General features: G+C 53.4%; 3 protein-coding genes and 1 long non-coding RNA gene across 6 annotated transcripts in view; 1 reads left to right on the plus strand and 3 right to left on the minus strand.

Annotated features, from left to right (window-relative positions):
• LOC147059869 (NACHT, LRR and PYD domains-containing protein 3-like) overlaps nucleotides 1-3,150 on the minus strand; it is a 4,950-nt gene extending 1,800 nt beyond the window's left edge. The window contains exons 1-4 of one of the 2 annotated variants that reach the window (XM_085905185.1): nucleotides 2,306-3,149; nucleotides 744-2,095; nucleotides 298-656; nucleotides 54-227 (exon numbers count right to left, since the gene is read on the minus strand). In XM_085905185.1, the coding sequence (XP_085761311.1) occupies nucleotides 54-227; nucleotides 298-656; nucleotides 744-2,095; nucleotides 2,306-2,558 (2,138 nt within the window). In that variant the 5' untranslated portion in view covers nucleotides 2,559-3,149. Of the gene's footprint in view, nucleotides 1-53; nucleotides 228-297; nucleotides 2,096-2,305 lie in introns of both variants that reach the window. The other variant, XM_085905186.1, reaches the window with a different exon arrangement.
• LOC147059870 (uncharacterized) lies at nucleotides 3,051-4,067 on the plus strand. The gene is made up of 2 exons (XR_015065457.1): nucleotides 3,051-3,324; nucleotides 3,468-4,067. It is a non-coding gene; the product is annotated as an uncharacterized LOC147059870 (long non-coding RNA).
• On the minus strand, nucleotides 3,816-12,778 carry rtn3 (reticulon 3). Of its 2 annotated transcripts, XM_085905358.1 has the most exons (9): nucleotides 12,164-12,778; nucleotides 9,402-9,449; nucleotides 6,598-8,169; nucleotides 5,400-5,607; nucleotides 5,155-5,293; nucleotides 4,749-4,818; nucleotides 4,634-4,680; nucleotides 4,442-4,500; nucleotides 3,816-4,365 (listed from the first exon to the last, which is right to left on the minus strand). In XM_085905358.1, exons 1-9 carry the CDS (start codon nucleotides 12,252-12,254, stop codon nucleotides 4,317-4,319), a joined length of 2,283 nt encoding a protein of 760 aa, XP_085761484.1. In that variant the 5' UTR covers nucleotides 12,255-12,778; the 3' UTR covers nucleotides 3,816-4,316. The 2 variants fall into 2 exon arrangements, with proteins under 2 accessions (XP_085761484.1, XP_085761483.1); XM_085905357.1 differs by lacking the exons at nucleotides 6,598-8,169; nucleotides 9,402-9,449 and having other exon boundaries at nucleotides 12,164-12,738.
• A 140-nt stretch (nucleotides 12,779-12,918) lies between these two features.
• On the minus strand, nucleotides 12,919-16,670 carry cirop (ciliated left-right organizer metallopeptidase). The gene is made up of 13 exons (XM_085906587.1): nucleotides 16,430-16,670; nucleotides 16,247-16,340; nucleotides 16,110-16,161; nucleotides 15,606-15,758; nucleotides 15,437-15,544; nucleotides 15,115-15,351; nucleotides 14,852-15,035; nucleotides 14,503-14,572; nucleotides 14,332-14,428; nucleotides 14,156-14,263; nucleotides 13,685-13,807; nucleotides 13,512-13,612; nucleotides 12,919-13,431 (listed from the first exon to the last, which is right to left on the minus strand). The coding sequence occupies exons 1-13, from the start codon at nucleotides 16,668-16,670 to the stop codon at nucleotides 13,251-13,253; spliced, it is 1,749 nt and encodes a 582-aa protein (XP_085762713.1). The 3' UTR covers nucleotides 12,919-13,250.
• Between the last annotated feature and the right edge of the window lie 30 nt (nucleotides 16,671-16,700).

Here is a 16,700-nt window from a genome sequence, read left to right on the forward strand (position 1 = left end):
AGGGCGGCTGACACAAGCCCAAGGTTCCTGGGCTGGCTCGAGGAGAACCTTACGCGAGAACTTGCAAGGTGCACTGCGGCTTTGCCAGTCCGCCGGCGGTGAGCGCCTCCAGCCCGTCGTCGCACAAGTCGTTGTGGCCGAGATCCAGCTCCCTCAGGTTGCGGGACGAGCTTAGAACAGAGGCCAGCGCCTCGCAGCTTTTCTTGCTCAGCTCGCAGCCCGTGAGGCTGAGAAGACAAGAGGGTTTGGGCTGACACGTGCGCGACCGGTTCAACGTGCTGGCTCGACGGCACCTACACCGATTTTTGAGAAGCCTTGACCACCGGCAGCAGCATCAGGAGCCCCTTCTCGGACGGAGCGTATTTCCGGAGATCGAAGCAACTCGTGGCTTCCTCGGAAGCCCGCAAGAGGAAGACCAGGGCCGACCACATGGCCGGAGGTAGGTCCTCCGTGGACAATTGCCCCCCTTTTAGGTATTGTTGGATCTGCTCCAGCAGCGACTCGTCCTTCAGCTCGTTCAGGCAGTAGAACAAGTTGATGTTCCCCTCGGGAGAATTCCGCTCGATCCGTCGCTTGATCAAGCGGACCGTTTCTGCTTTGTCGTGTCTGAAGTCCTCGGGAGCCTTCAGCAGCTCACCCAGGAGGTCCTGGTTGCACTGCAAGGAGAGGCCCAGCAGGAAGCGGAGGAACAAGTCCAGGTTTCCCTCACTCTCGGAGGCTTTGCGGATGGCCGCCTCGTGTACCTGAGTGAGCGGGGTCCGCTTCCAAAACAACAGGAGGCCTGTCAGCGTCCAGCCGGAATCGTCCAGCACGTTCTTGTTGTCCTGGAACAGGCTCATCATCACGTAGAGAGCGGCCAGATATTCCTGGACGGTCAGATGGATGAACTGATACATCTTGCGGCCTTGGTATTTCTTGAGCGGGGGTACCTCCTCGAAGACCACGGTGAAGATTCCCGAGTGTTTTGCGCCCTGCGGGTCATCCAAGCCGCTTTCCCGCAAGTCGCTCTCGTAGAAGATCTGTTGCTTTTTCATCAGGTGCCGAAAAGCCAGCTTGGCCAGCGCTTTGACGTACTTCGTGCTCTTCTGGCTGTCTCGCTCCGTGGACCAGAGCAGGAACTCTGTGTACATCTCGGTCAGGCTTTCGGGCAGCGCCTTTCCGTGTTTCCGTTGATCTCGGAGCACGGTGGCGGTGAGCCAGCAGAAGACGGGCAAGTGGCACATGATGAAAATGGTGCGGGACTTCCGGATGTGCTTGATGACGTCCTCCTCGGCGGGGAACCTCTTCCTGAAGTAGTCCAGCCTCTGGGAGTCGCTGAAGCCTTTCACCTCGGTTCTGCCGTCCAGCAGGCGCGGCGGGATGTCGTGGGCCGCCCGGGGCCGCGTGGTGATCCAAACCCGGGCGCAGGGAAGCAAGTTCCCTTTGATGAGATGCGCCAGGAGCACCTCCACGGGGTAGGCTCGGGTCACGTCCGGGTCCACCTTGCGCTCGTCGCTCAGGTCCAGTTTGAGGCGGGACTCGTCCAGGCCGTCCAGGATGAACAACATCTTGATGCTGCTGGACCGGTAGTGGCGGTTGCCCGACTCTTGCAGACTGACCAACATGTCGTCCAGCTTCTTGATGGCCTTGCTCTCCCAGACAAAGAGTCGGATGAGCTCTGCCAGCGAAAAGCTTTCCGTCTCCTCCAAGTTCAACTCGCGGAAGGCGAAGGGAAAGATGAAGTCCACGTCTGTGTTGGTTCTCCCGCTGGCCCAGTCCAGGACAAACTTGCGCACCAGGAAGGTCTTCCCGACGCCCGCGAAGCCCACGGTGAGCATCGTGCGAAGGGGCTTCTGGCTTTGGAAGATGTGGCAGGGCTGGATGGACTCCTCCTCGGCCGCGCCGCACATCTCCATCTGAAGGACCTCGTGCTGCTTGTCGGGGAGACCGGCGACGCCGCGGGTAATGTTGAGCTCGGTGTAGACGTCCTCCAGAGGCTCCTGCCCGCTGTGCCCCGTGTTGCCCTCGGGAACGCTGAGGTAGCTCTCCCGCAGGTTGTTTTGCAGCTCCCGCTTGAATTTGCCGATCTGCTCGCGATCCACTGAGGAGATGCTACCTGAGGGCGCAGAAGGAGATCCCGTGTGGTCTTTAGGCCCGGCCGCAAGCGTGCCGCAGCCGTGCCGCAGCCGTGCCGCAGCCGTGCCGCCGCGAGGAAGGAGGCAAGAGCTGTTGCCACCGTTTGTATCACCTGAGAGTTTTCAGGTAAGCTGCTTTCCGCCAACCCCCCCCCCCCCCCCTTCTCCACCAGAAGCCACGTTCACCTTACCTTTGATTAGCGCCGGGTTGTTGCGCAGCTTCTGGGCCAGGTCGTAGTTCTTGATGTTGTTCTCCAGAATCTGGATGGTCTTCTCTACCGCGTTGTCGCCGTGCGTGTTTATCAGCTGTTCGGCGATGTCAGTCGGGTCTGCGTTTTCTGTTTTCCTCTTAGGCAGACCTATAAAGGCCTTGAACTTCTTAAAGTCCTCCTGCCCCAGGTCTTCCAGCGTTTCCAACAGCAGCTCCTTGATTTTCATATCCATCTTTCCCAAAGCAGTCCAAAAATAGCGTTGAGCTGACAAGACCACACAAGTCAGAATCCTGTCACCCCTCGTTTTTTTTCGTTTTTTTCTTGACTGGCCTTAATCCTCTTCCGTATACATACAATAAAAATGAAGAAAGAAATAAACGAATGTCAGTTCACAGAAGTTTTGTTCGGCCAATAAATGCTATTGCTAGTTGTGTCGCTAACGAAGAAACAACAGGTCGACCTATCTCGTCACCCTAGTAGGTTTCCAAAACATCCAAAAGTCAACCATCCATCCCACTTTGGCCTGCAAGCGATCAACTTGCGGGCTACTTGACTTGAACGACGTCCGAGGTCAGGCTGCCGGTCGGCCGACGGGCCGACTTCACTTTCACGCTGACTGAACTTGACTTTTGACTTTGACTGCTAGCACATAGCGATTGTTCAGGGCGCGGCTTCGGAGTTAGCCTTACCTTTGCTTTTGTCTTGCGACTTTCCTATCATTAATTAACAACAGGGCCGTTTTTTTTGCCCTGGGTAATATGGACGCAATCCGCACGGGGGCGCACGAGCGCTCATGATTCTAGCTCAGTCAGTTAGTTAGTTCCACGATGGGTGCCGTGACACATAAACGCGGCGGGCGGCAAGGAGTCCCTCCCTCCCTCCCGTCTTGCCCGCCGCGCAATTCAAATTTCTGTGCGAGCGACGTTTTGATGGAGCCTGCGAGAAAAAGGAAACATTCCCCAGTGTGGGATTATCTTGATTTCATTTCCCCATATAAGGTAAGTGTTCTTTTGTTTGGTGCCCTATTTCATGGAAGTTTGCATTTATGGATTGCATTCTCTGTCAAGGTGTTGTCCCTGATGGTGACCTCTTTAGACTTTGTATGATGAATGACAATAAAGGCCATTGTGCTTCTGTACAGAAAAGGCTGGATATGAGGAGCAAGCCGGTGCTGCCGAGGGCACTGAAAGATCTGAAGCGGGCCAAGTTTGAGGAGTTCAAATACCTCATGGACATGCCGGCGGAGCGCGTCACAACGCACACCGGACTCGCGTCGCCAAAACGCCGGGCGCTGCGCGGCTCGGTTCGTCGGCTTCGGCAAGCGCTCGGGCCAATGATGGTTGGCTTCACGCCTGTTCCTGCGTGGGAAGGTCAAAACTTGTCGTCTTGAGAAAGAGAGAGAGAAGAGAGAAGAGAGAGAGGCCATTGGGAAGACGGCCGTTGGACTCAGAACCGGTGCGCCCCGTGTGAACTGGACTCAATCACCACAGTGTTGCAAGAAGCTTTTATTGTTGTGAGTTCAAGCCGCTTGGCGGCCTTTTCCAGAATAAAAGATCAGTGCAGAAACACACAGGCAAACCTGCTACCCAAAAAAAAAAAAAAAAAAAGAAGAGGCCGCTGATCTACGCAGAGCGACGCCAATAGCCACAGCGATAGCGACAACAAGGTTAGTATTAATTCTTTTTTTCAATCTCTTTCCTTACTTTAGCGTGGGGGGGGGGGGGGGGGGGGTAAAAACAAACAAACAAACAAACGAACGGGGCGCGCTTTGAGTACAGACATTTTTGCTGGCATGCACCCTCGAAAGCAGGCCAGAGATTCAGTCTAGTTCACGCTCTGGTACCACAGCGCAGTCGCTACGTCCGTCCGACATTAAATAAGAGACTTCTTGTTTTTCTACCTAGCGAGCAAGGTTCAGTGTGCTGCTGGGGAGTCTATCGTGGAGATGGGTGGGAGAGGAAGCGGGAACGGGAGCATCTTCTCCAACGGATCATTCGGTTTTGCTGCGCTTCACAGCGCCGGGGAGTTTCTCTTGCAACCTGGGGGGGGAGAGAGAGAGAGAGACAAAGATTTGCAGTCAAAGCCCAAGATGGCCAGGCAGCGGCCACCGCTTACTTGGCGACGGTGGTGTCGATTTGGGTCCGAGCCAGGTCCACGTAGTGGTCGATCTGCGTCTGTGGACAGAACAAGCGCAGGCTTTTGTGAGCGCCAACAGATGACGCGCGCGCCGGTGAGCTCATTTGGACAGTTTAGGAAAAACAAGCTCACTCACGGCCGACCGACATTGCCGTTTCAAGGACCGCTCACCTTGTTCTTCTGGTAGATGGGCGGCACGGCAAAGAGCAGGATGTCCGCTGCGGAGGAGGAGGAGGAGGACAATCAAGTGAGATCGTGGCACGCGCTTGCGGCCGGCGGCGCTTACCGAGGATGAGGATGGTGATGCCATTAAAGACGGCGCCCACGTAGGTCAGCAGCCACATGACCACGGCCAGCTACACAAAATCAAAGAGCTCGTGTGAGACGTTTTCTAAGGGCAGCTCGCGACCTCACTCGCACTCATATTGCTTTGATTCCGGTGAATCGACGGCGCGGCCAAGTCACGAGTTAGCCAAAGTTCCGGGTTGAGTCGCGCCGCCTGCCTGCGTGGCTGCCTGCGTGGCTGCCTGCCTGCCTGCCTGCCTTCCGAGCGAGCGAGCCGAGCACTCGTGTCCCGTCGCCGTTTGGCGTCTGTACGGGAGCGCCGACCGAGCCCAAGCCACGGCAACTTTTCGCAGCTTTGGGTCCGGTGAGCGGGAGTGCAAATCATCTTAAAAAAAAAAGCGGCTCACCTTGAGGGAGTCCACGAGGTCCTCGACCAGGAAGAGGCGGCTCATCTGCTTGAGGGCTCGGTTAATGTAGGTCAGGCCGCTGTCCACGTGCTTGCGGAAAGTCTCCGGAGGAATGCTGACATCCTTATCTATTAGCGATCTGCAGGGAGAAGGAACAGATGAGCTTTTGAAATCAGGCTTTGGCGTCTGGCCTCCGGTTTAGCGCTCGCTCCCCAACCGCCAGGTTGGCGGAGAAAATAACTTACTTGAAGGGGTGGCCGTCGCCGGACTTCTGCACGGCCTGGACCACCGACTTGTAGATGCGGAAGGTGATGGTGACGCACAGCAGCGCCAGGAGCAAGTAGGACACCACGCTGATGACGCTGAAGGCGGCCAGCGACAGCAGCAGCAGCATGGACAGCCCGAAGACCAAGCCAGACTTTTTGGGGTCCCGCCAGTGAATCAGATCCTTGACTGCGGACGAGTAGAGGGCGTTATACAAAATTCAAACAGCCGCTTTGCGTGTTTGTCGAGAGTCGCGCATGCCGAAAGGATTGGCTCGCTACAGGAGTTGCGTAACCTCCGAGCGGGTTGCCACTCTCAAAGTGCCGCAGGGAAATCAAATTGGAGGAGGCCAGCAGCCAGCCAGTCAGCCAGCCAGTCAGCCAGCCAGCAGCCAGCCAGCAGCCAGCCAGCAGCCAGCCAGCAGCCAGCCAGCCACCCAGTGTGTGGTTCTCGTGGCAATGTCATGTGACTGCTTGGATCTGGTGGTTGGTTGACTTTATATTTTGTGTGGCCAAAAGAGGGGGGTGCTCAAGGGAGGCAATTATTCCTCGGACCCCCCCACCAAATGATCGGAGAAATTTGTAAACATTTGACTCAAAAATCATTTCTCAAGTCATTTCTAGTTGGATGAAAACTTGGACCTTTCCTTCTCTAAAATGCACACAATTGCAAATTTGTTTCAAAACAAAACGGGCAAGCCTTTATTTGTGGCATTTTTTGGCCCCAATCGCATCGGAGCTTTCGAGGGGCCTCAAGCATAGTGTGTGTGTGTGTGTGTGTGTGTGTGTGTGTGTGTGGCACACGTCTCATGGCACGATTCTTGTCTCGTCGCAAATTCCTTCTGTGGCCCCGCGACAAGCTCAACTTTAGCCGCGTGAATTGACGAGAAGATCGGAACAACAATGAGCAAGAAAATGTGGAAAAGCTAATTCTGCTCATGCAGAAGAGATTAGGTGGCAGTGGCGGCGGGTGCGCACGCTCGCTTGCTAGCAGCGCTGTTGACGCAGCTCAAAGGGGAAACAAAGAACAGTCAGATTGGGTCGACCTTTCCCGCATGGCGGCGAGCCAAGCGGGTCAAAGTAGCACTCGATGGTAAAATGGCCGCCTCTCTCCATCTCCGAGGCTTTTACATTTCAACGCACAAAAAGCCCGTTTGACAGGCAAAACAATGAGCATTACCTGACAGGTGGCTAAGCACTGCCGTCAAGACGCGCTCGGCAAGATGACGGGCCTCGGCCACCCAGGGGTCCACGCCGTCCACCTCTTGAGAAAAGGTGCAGTCGGTGCCGAGCGCGTCGCTCTGGGAACACGGCGCGCTCGGCGGCGGTTCTTCTCCCGCCAAGCGTTTGAGGGCCCCGAGCGGAAGCTGTTCCTGCGGCGTAGTCGGAGGGCAGCGCCCAACGTACTGCTCATCTTCACCCGGTCTGGATTTCAGGCATTCTCTCATGAACTCCACAAAACTATCCACAGGCTCGGAGGCAGCGCCGTTATCACAGCCCGTCGGAGGTTCCGGGTTGTCGGCGTCCGGCGTTTCCACATCAGCGGCAAAGCCGCCGTCTTTGGGCGCCGACGGCTCAAAGGCCGACTCAAACGACCGCCCTTGGTACGTATCGTCTCGCACGAGACCTTTTCTGGAGAAGACGGCGGCCACGTGGCGGGCTGCGCCGGCGTCGTCGTCATCCTCCCCGCTGCCGGACGAGTCTTTGCTGGCCTGGCTCCAAGACGTGGCGGCGGCGCTCTCGAATTTGTTTTTCGTCGGTGGAGGAGTGAGGCTCTCGCCGTCAGACTCCACAGGAGAGGAAGGAGGAGAATAGCCTTCCATGAATTCACTTTGGACGGGTCTTCTGTTAGCTTCTTGCTTGTTTTCCTCAGGCCGTGCCGTTTGGACGGCCTCTTCCACCAGCTCGTCGTCCTCAAACTCCATTTGCAGCTCGTCGTCGCTGCAGTTTGGCTCTTGGCTTTCAATGACATTAATTGCGGGAACCTGCATGAGTGTTTGTTCCCATCTCGGCGGCGGCGACAACGGCACCCTTTCTGCCTCGGCGGTCCCAGGAGAAGTGGCCATGTCGCTGGATGGATGACAATCAGACTTTGGAGAGGGGGCGTCTTCCGCAAGCGTTTCATCAGACCCGGCTGAACTATGGCGTTCCCGAGCCTCGGCGTTCTTGTCGCCACGCGGAGCGTCCGGAGGGAAGGTGGGATGCTCCCAACCGAAGCGCCACGGAGCTCGGTCGTCGGTCGTCGGCGCAAAGTCGGCCTCTTCCACATCGTCGTGGCCGGCTTTCGGAGGATCCTGCGACGAGTCCACCAAATTGTCGGGGACACAGAGCGGAGGTGAAGCGCGATTTCCCTCAGGCGGCTCAAATGCGGAAGAAAGGCCGCCTCGGAGCGAGCCGGCGTCCGTGGCGTCCTGCGAGTCAGCCGCGGACGGCGGACGAGCCTTTGTCCGAGCTTCCGATTCGTCAAAGGCATTCATTTGGGGCGAGTCGGGAGAGGCTCCTTTGGTCTCCTGGCGGAGCTTGGGGACTTTGTCACGGGGGTGCGAGGAAAAGTCGCTTGGGGAATACGCCTCCTTTTTGGCGGCGAGAGCTTCCAGAGCTTTGATGCGCTCCGAAACCGGAGACGTCTTTATCGGCGACTCGGGCTGCGCGCAAGCGTCAGGCGAAAAAGAGCCCGGCTGAGAAGAAAAGCGCAGGGAAGTGGCAAGCCCCTGGTCGCCTTTACCTCGCCGACACGCCAGCGGCGTTACGTCTGCATTGACACGCACGGAGGACAAGAGAAAAGCAGGGGAGGGAGGTCACACAGATGAGGCGTCCACTCCCACGCGACGGGGATCTTCTCGTCTTACCTACGTGTGGCGGCGGCCGGCCCGAAGCCTTATACTGCTACTGCAGCCCAAGCGTTCATGCAAAGTGAGCTCAATGAACGTATCGAGGACAGACGGAAAGACGGACGGACAGACGGAGCTTCTCCGTTGGATTAATGACCTTGCATTTGGAGGCATATGGATGAATCGATTGGACCTTTCCAAGGGGACCGAATGCGGCAGGCACCGACCGTCATCACGAGAAGCGATACGAAGCGTGAAGGGGGCAGGATACACATACCAGCAGCACGGAGCACGCGTGTGGAAGAAAACATTCATTTCTTCCATTTCACTTTCATCCAAGTTGAATATTTATGATCAGTCTTGCTTGTTTTTATAAACGCGCGACCACTGCTGCTCTTTTTTTAATGCATAAAATACGGTGATTTTAAAAGTAAGTGTATTCTGTTGTTTTTTTTTTTTTTAAACCAAATTAGTATTGAGAATCGTGGAAAATCACAGGTACCGACGACTGAAATTCACACAATTTGCAATTTTACCATGGACGTATAAAGTCGAAGCACAAATATAAAGACACTGCGGGCCAGAGTTTGACACCGCAGATCCAAGCTAACGCTACTTATACTACACAGCGCTATTGGAAGAAGAGCAAAGTCTTAATGACCCAAAAGGAGCAGAGAAGCGTGACATGCGAAAAGCCACGGGGGGGGGGGGGGGGTCAGGCCCGCTCGGCCACTGGGCCGTGGGCGATCTCTTTGGTGCCACTCTTCCTCCCTTGGGTGGGCCCTTTTGCTGCTGACTCTTGATAGGGGCCATCTCAGGTACTGGCTAAAGAGTGGAAGGACAGCAACCTGATCCATTTTTAGGTCGTCCCCCCCCCCAGCCAGCCCGTACGGCGTCAACTCTTGGCGTCTTAAAATAAGGGTGGCAATCTGGGGATTATCTCAAACCCACAGCCGGTCCCGCTGACCCGAATGTTCGCTCGCAGGCTGATAAAGATGGGTCGAGCTGCCGAAGCCCGCGTCGAGCTCGTCAACACAACTCGTGTGATGGAAGGAGCCACTTTTGGTGCGCAAGAATTGCACGGCTATGGGCTGAGCGAGGGAGGGAGGGAGGGAGAAGCAAGCCGGCGGCGTTAGGAGAAGCACACACTTGCCTTGTGACGGCCGAAAAAAAGATACGGACGAGGAGGAAAGAAAGGGATCTGAAAGAAAATCAAAAGAAGAAAAGACAAAACAGGAGCGGTGAACGCAAGCGCAAAACCAATCCATTCAATCCACTTTGCGTCTTCAAGGCTCCTTACGCGCAAGCAGGTTAGCGAGCGACGGGCGGAGCCAAGTCCAAACACTTTGCGAGTGTATGTACTGGATTTTTGCACCTGCGCAGGTCAAAGTGCGTCATCACCTTGAGTGGGAACCTGAGCCAGCCATACAAATTGGAGAGATCACGCACGCAAAAAAGAAAAAGCATCCCCTCTGCTCAGAGTTACAACGCAGGTTTTTTTTTTTTTTGCACGAGCTGGCTGTCGTCGAGCGAGTGACGCATTCTTGTTTGGGGGGGGCACGTCGATGTGCTACTGGCTTTGCAGGTTGGGGTTGATGCACCTTTGCGGAACGGCATTCCATCGATTGCTCTCAGAAGCCACACCTTTGATATATATGTCCGCTTTCCCACACAGCTTTGTACTACGGTAGCAGGGAGAGTTTTGTTTTTTTTCTCTCTCTCTTTCCTCCCTGCAATTAGAGTTTGTACTGCCAGCGAGACTGAACTATGACTAACGAGGTCGTTCGCTTTTGCGGCTTGGGAAGACGATACAAGGTGGATTACGAGGAAGAGGCCGCAAAGGCTTCCAGAGCCGGGCCGAGCCCAGATTGATCAATGGACTCTTGGAGGGTTGTAAAGGCAAAGGCAGCAAAACAAAACAAAAGGCAGCATTGAAGAGTTGTCCTTCACTTGGAAGCTCGTTTATGCGCCGCAAAAAATACACAAACAGGTTTTAGCCCAATCAAAATGTACAATTCGAGTTCCTTGATTCAATCATTTCATTTTGGTGAAGTCAAATTTTTGCAGCATGAAGGAAGTGTGCCCCCGTGAAATGAGATGATTGTGATCAGACTACCTTTCAAATTCTGCTAAGGATCTGCCATTGCAGAAAAACTGAAGGGTTTGCCAGAAATATCGTTGTTTTTTTTTTGTTTTTTTTTAAAGACAATTTGTAATTTTAGTATTGAGACCGATTGATGCGCAATTTGTCTTTGCGGGCCACATTAGTGGATGCGGCGGGCCGTACCTGGCCCTCGGGGCTCGAGTTTGACACACGTGCTATAAAGAATGCTGGGAAGAAAATACCACAGACGTCAGCAAAAACCTTGAGCCTGACCAAACGTTGTTGTCGCCGGGTGGAATAGAAAGTCACGGGGAAAATCGAGATTCCAATTCCACACAAGCACCGGCGCAATCTGGTTAAATGGGTCAACATTTGTGCCCTTAATGAGATGTGGGCGCTAAACGAGGCCAAAAGTACTCTGTGGACACATTTCCTCTGGTGCAATACGCTTGGAGAAACGAGGTCCTCATTTCAAGTGTGCCACTTCCTCGGCGACGAGCCCGTTGACAATTGGAACGCGCTTCAGCTAGCGCGCCCCCGCTAGGGCCCACATTTTCGTTTTTTCCCCAGGAATTCCCGCTATCGCTCAGAAATCTACCATTGAAAGTGATGGCTTTCTTTTTTTTAGTACGGGATTTCGTCGCTAACGTTGGTATGAATATTGATTCAAGTAACGTATTTTCTGGACTATAAGTGGCCTTTAATAGCTATAATTGGGCAGGATATGTTTTGTTTTCTTTGAGTATTTTTTGAAAGGATTGCTATTAGACCTTTTGTACAATTTAAATACATACACACACACACACACCATAGGGGTATAATCCCGGCTGAGAATGCAAAAGAGGAGCCGTGAGAACCCGTGTTTCGAGGCAACTCGTCGGGCCACGTTGTAGCTTCGGCCAATTTAAAAAGTGTCGTCAATTTGGAGGACAGCCAAACAAATTTGCCAGCCGATCGGTCACCTTTTGAATTTGCTTAGTGAGATGAAAACAAGTTGAGCATTGTGGGGCGGCCACGCGTGTGCAACAGCTGAGCAGTGAAAGATGACAGCTGCTTCAAGCGCTAGGCATCCAATTACACCAAGTAAAACAATTGCCTACCTGTGTATAGAACAGTGAGGGAAATAAGACATCAACAGAGCTTCCATTCCAAAGCACGACTCAAAAGGGCCAATTAGCATTGCGCGCCACACCCAAGCGTGTATCAAGCAAGATGGACGGACGGACGGACGGACGGATGGATGGATGTTTGGAATTTGTGCCTTTTTTATTTGCAGAAAAAAGATTGCTGGAGTCATGGTGCTAGCAGCCACTCCCTTTGGAAAAATAATCATAAAAAGCCTATCCACTGGCAGCTTAGTTGAATTGGAAATAATTCAATGACAGCTCCCCTAGCATTAGGCTTGATTTTTCTTTTTTTTTATTGTTTTAATCTGTATAAAATCGTGAAAACATGGGGAAGGAAGGAAGGAAGGTACTGCGCCTTTAAGAGACGTTGCCTTCAGGAGCACTTGACGCCCGCCTCACGCTTTTGCCCGCAGTGCACAACAAGCTATATTTTGCACACAATGGCCAAAAATGGGGCAAATAATGTGAGCAAAAAAAAAAAGGAGAATACTTGAACCACGCCGAGTTGGATTTATTTGGTGGAAGCGTCAATACAGTGCAATGGCCATCGACCATAGAAGCCCCCCAAATACAGGCGAAATGGCGGAAAAGGGCGCTCGATCGCTCGCTCGCTCACGAGTCCAAACCATTTGGAAGAATAACGTGTGCGTTTTGGTTTTGAAACATGTTTACAATTTTTCTTACCGGACGGCCTCGATTCTTTCAACGGCGAATTTTGTCCATCGGCGAGTCCCTGCGACGAAGATATCTGGGCAGACTGAGTCATTGGATCCATATTGCGTGCTCTGCTCGACGACGAAAGAAGGAAGCTGGCAGCAAATGTCTCGTTTGGGCCGAATTGAGCTCAAATGTCGTCGACTTTTTGTCTTTCGAAGCCCGAAGAGCGGGACTTGTTTGCCGCACCGTCGCGTCAATTGAATGAAGATGGAAGGAAACGGGGCGGGGGGACGGCCGGGCGAATGGAGGAAGAGGAGGGAGGAGAAAACACGACGCTCGATCGGGACGGGTCGCTGGTGCCGCCGACACGTTCACTGGCCCGATGTGCAAGTCGTACATTTGACAATCAAACCACAGACTGTGGCCCGCCCGATGTGCAAATCGTACGTTTTGACAATCAAACCACAGCCTAAGTGCGCGAGGCGAGGCGAGGCGAGGCGAGGCAAAAACTAAGAAAAATCGACCTCATTTGATTGGGTGACTCCATTCCACACCTTTTGTGCCATGTAAATATCACAAACGAATGTGTGTGCTCCGTCGAGACCATATTGAACAGATTTCCTGAACACAACACTTGCTTTGGCTGCTCATAAGCTTTGTTAAAGATCAATTGTATGTTAATTGAATCACATAGTACTATGATGATATTTATGACGTGTCGTCACAGGGCGTGACAGACGGACGTTGGATCACTGATGTGTCAAACAAGCAAGGCTGACTACTTTTTCTTTTTTTTATTTTTTTTTACTAGGCTACCCGCATAAAGGACACTACAACTTCCTGGTTCTCCACCAATCACCTTCCCCTAAACAATGACGCATGCCATTGCTTTCGAGGCCCTCCGGAATTTCAGACACAACGGCAACATGGACGATCGCTTTGTTTTCAAAGACTAGGTTTACACTCATAAAACAAAAGCAATCTTAATCATTCCTTCTTAACACACGCTCTACCCATGAGTGAGAGTTTTCGTATTTGATGTATTCGTGATTCCAAAACAAAACACACACCACAAATGACCATGCAGCTACAAGGTCGGTGATCTTCTCCACAATTACACATCCCCCAAAGCCGGATGAATCCGAACTTTGCAGGGGGAACCTCTGGAGCTAGCCAGACCGAAAACCAGGACACTCAGTGCTGCTACAACGCAGAGCGCAGTGGTGACCAGGGGATCTGTAGCGGGTCCGTACGCTGACCGGGTGTCGTCCTGGACTATGGTGACCTCTGGCTGACTGATTTGAGAGAGAGAGAGAGAAAAAAAGTATTGTTTACGATAGGTACAGGGTTGTCTGAAGACAAACGCTCCACTTGCCCTGCGGGGACACCATCCTCGGCCTTTGAGGGAGGCCTGACGTCAGAATCCAAACACAACCTCTCGTTGGGGCAGAAAACAGAACCCCGGTATCCTCTTATCTTCAAAACACGACGGCAGAGAAACGAGTCGAGTCGGGTCGAAGATGTTTCCGTCCGTTTTTAGAGGATTACCTGTACGCTGCCACCTGCTGGGCAGTCCACCCAATCGGAGCCCAGCACCTGAACTTGGTAGCGGTTTAGCCCGCTGCACTTGTGTCTGTAGCAGCGTCCCGTCACAGTGAGCTGACTGTGGTTCTGTTCAATAAGCAGGATTCAAAATAACACAACAAAGCATTATTTCTGTCAAAATGAAACTCCTTAATGTCAGGATGTGGCGGCCGAGCACTACTTTTGTCAAAGTACATATTTGCAATTTCCTTCCAAATACTTTCTGTCAGTTATTCTATATCATGTTCAATCGGCACTAAGTGATTTCTTAGCGTTCTATTTGGAATCTATTTTCAAAACACTTGTTTGCTGTCTGTCATCCTGGGCTGATGCGTGTTGAACAAAAAGAACAATCCATTTCTGAAAATCCGACACGAGGAAAAAATGTGGCCAAAATAAAGCTCGGACTACTTTGGCTGTCCGGCGTGTACCCACGAGCGTGCTCAGATGGGAGAAGAAACAACGGCTGTCCGAGCCAAAGATCTCCCCGCCTTGGCGCTCTTCACTTGAATTCCTCTCGTTTGCTTTCTCCCAGCACTCGCTCTGGAACGCAAGCGTGGAGTTAGGAGGAAGCTTGAAAAGCCTGCCAGCGCAAAAGCAGAGGAACCTACGCGCTTCTCCAGGGGTTTGTAGATGCGACAGCCGTCCAGGTAGTGATCGCTCTGGCACCGCGCTTTGTGGGCGTGCAAATGATGGCATCCCAGTCCGCTGCAGAAGCGCCGCGGGCTACTTTTCTCACAATTCCGTTCAAAGGCGGCACGAGGAACGGAAAGGAAACCCACCTGCCGCTACAGAAGAAGGATGACGAGTTGTCGTGGCAGGTCGACGTGGAACCGAACAAAGCTCCTTCCCCTGAAAGTTATTTAAAAAAAAAAGTCAATGGGAAGTGGTGAATCCATTTATAATGAAAGTGTGAACATTTTTGCTCAAGTAAATGAGCATATTCGTTTGAATGAATTACTGGCTGTATATCTTTTGAATTCAAGAAACAATTGACATTCAATTGACCTCATTTGAAAATGTTATTTATACCCAATGATACAAATGATGATATGAATGAAATCATGTGACATTTTTTCCGCAAATACGAAAGGGAAACGAATGATTTCAATTTGATTTGAGCTCGGGTACCTTTTCCCCAGACGAGATTCTGCGCCCGGCTGGCGTTGACGACGTACCAGCCCGTGTCCCCAAAGGCGGCCAAGGTGAGCGGATCGATCCGCGCTACGCCGGACCGGCTGGGCGTGGCCAACATGACGGAACCCTGCAGTAGTCGGGACTCCCAGTGTGAGGACACCCTCCCCGGGGCTGCGTCCTGGAGTCCAAAGACAAACCAGTCACGCAGGGCGAGGAGGGGCGGCGCAGAACCTGCCCGGTGACGGTTTGGCATGCACCCAGTTCTCCAGCGGCGCCCCCAGCTCAGGGTCGGCGGCGACCAGGTGCCTCCGGAGCGCCGAGACGACGGACGGGGTGTAGAGCCTCATCTGGCCCCATCCGTCTACGTGAGTCACTTTTCCCCGAGGAGAACAAGTGACACCGGCTGAAAAGTCATTCTCGGACGAGCAGTCTCTCCACGTGTGGAAAAGCTCTTTGGAGAAGGCCAACGCATGGAGCAGCTCATGGAGCACGGTCTGGATGGGATTGGAGGAGAGTAGGTGCGTGGTGCTCAATGTCTTCCAAATGCCACTGTAAGAACTAAGTGAAAGGTCGGAGGACCTGCGCAGTCACTTTTGTCAGTCTATCCCTGCAGAGGACCACCACGCCAGCCAAAGGTCTCCCTCCGGCGTCCGTCCGGCAGTGGGCGGCGTAGGCCAACAGGCCAGGCTGCCGGCCGGCACAAGTCGAGATGAGCCTTCGAACGGGCGAGGAGCAAAACGAGCACTACCTGCGCCCTGCACTTGTCCGACGCTTGCACGTGGAGGTACAACAGGAAATCCACGTCGGCCACTCCGGCGCCCGGACGCCTGAGGACGACGGCGCCGCCGCTCGAGTTAGCCTGGGGATGCACTTTGCAGCCAGCCAGGTGCTCATCTGGAATCTGGGAAGGGAAACGGGTGCTTTTGCACAGGAAAGAGGACTCGTTCTTTTCTCCGTTATGCGTTGAGGACTTTTTTGGGGACGTGTCCAATCCGATTTCTGCCCTGATGTGTAAGCCCATCTGCCCGGGGGCTTCAGCATCATGCAGTTAAGGTGGCACGTGAACTACAGTAGCCATTTATTTCAGTTGAACCAATCCGATTTCAATTTCCCTCTCAGCAATGACATCAGCGTCCTTCCACCTTCAGATTGCCTAGTTCAGAGCCACTTACCCATTTGACACAAATGCGATTTGGGGGGAATAAAATGGGACAATTCATTTGAACCTGGCGGTGTCTCGTCCGGCACTCACCTGCATGTCGAGACACGTCTCGTGTTTGTAGTTTTTCTTGGCTTGGCCACACCTGAAAAGCGATCGGATCCAAAAGGTGCCGCCGTCGATGAATGAATGAAATAATGAATGAATGACCCGCCATCCGCGCCCCCTACCTGTTGTAATTGACGCTGCTTGAATTCTTCCACAGAAACCTGCAGTATTTGCTGACGTCCCTCTCGAGTAGCAACGGGCTTAAGACTCGCCGCACTGTCGAAGCAAATCTCGTTGAGCTTCTTGTTTGCGCTGTGAAAACAAGTCAGGCGAGCGAGCGAGCGAGCGAGCGCGCGCGCACCTACCTGACAAAAACCACGACACGGTGCTGGCGGCCAGCTCGGCGGCGCCCCTCACTCGCGCTTCCTCGCGCTCCGACAGGCGGGCGCTCTCCGCGGAAAGCCAAGTCCCGATCCTCACGGGGGCGACCTCTCCTGGGCTCGGCGCCGGACTTGGCCCGACCACAGCCTGATCCTTGTCAAAATCGAGCCGGAGCGCGCCACAAAGCAGAGGAAGACACAGGCAAAATGCTGGCCAGGAAGCCATCACGCAACGCAACACAATGATAACTTGCTG

This window comes from Syngnathus leptorhynchus, chromosome 2 (genome assembly GCF_054491065.1).
Source record: "Syngnathus leptorhynchus isolate UIUO chromosome 2, UIUO_Slep, whole genome shotgun sequence".
In the NCBI taxonomy this organism is placed as follows: domain Eukaryota; kingdom Metazoa; phylum Chordata; class Actinopteri; order Syngnathiformes; family Syngnathidae; genus Syngnathus; species Syngnathus leptorhynchus.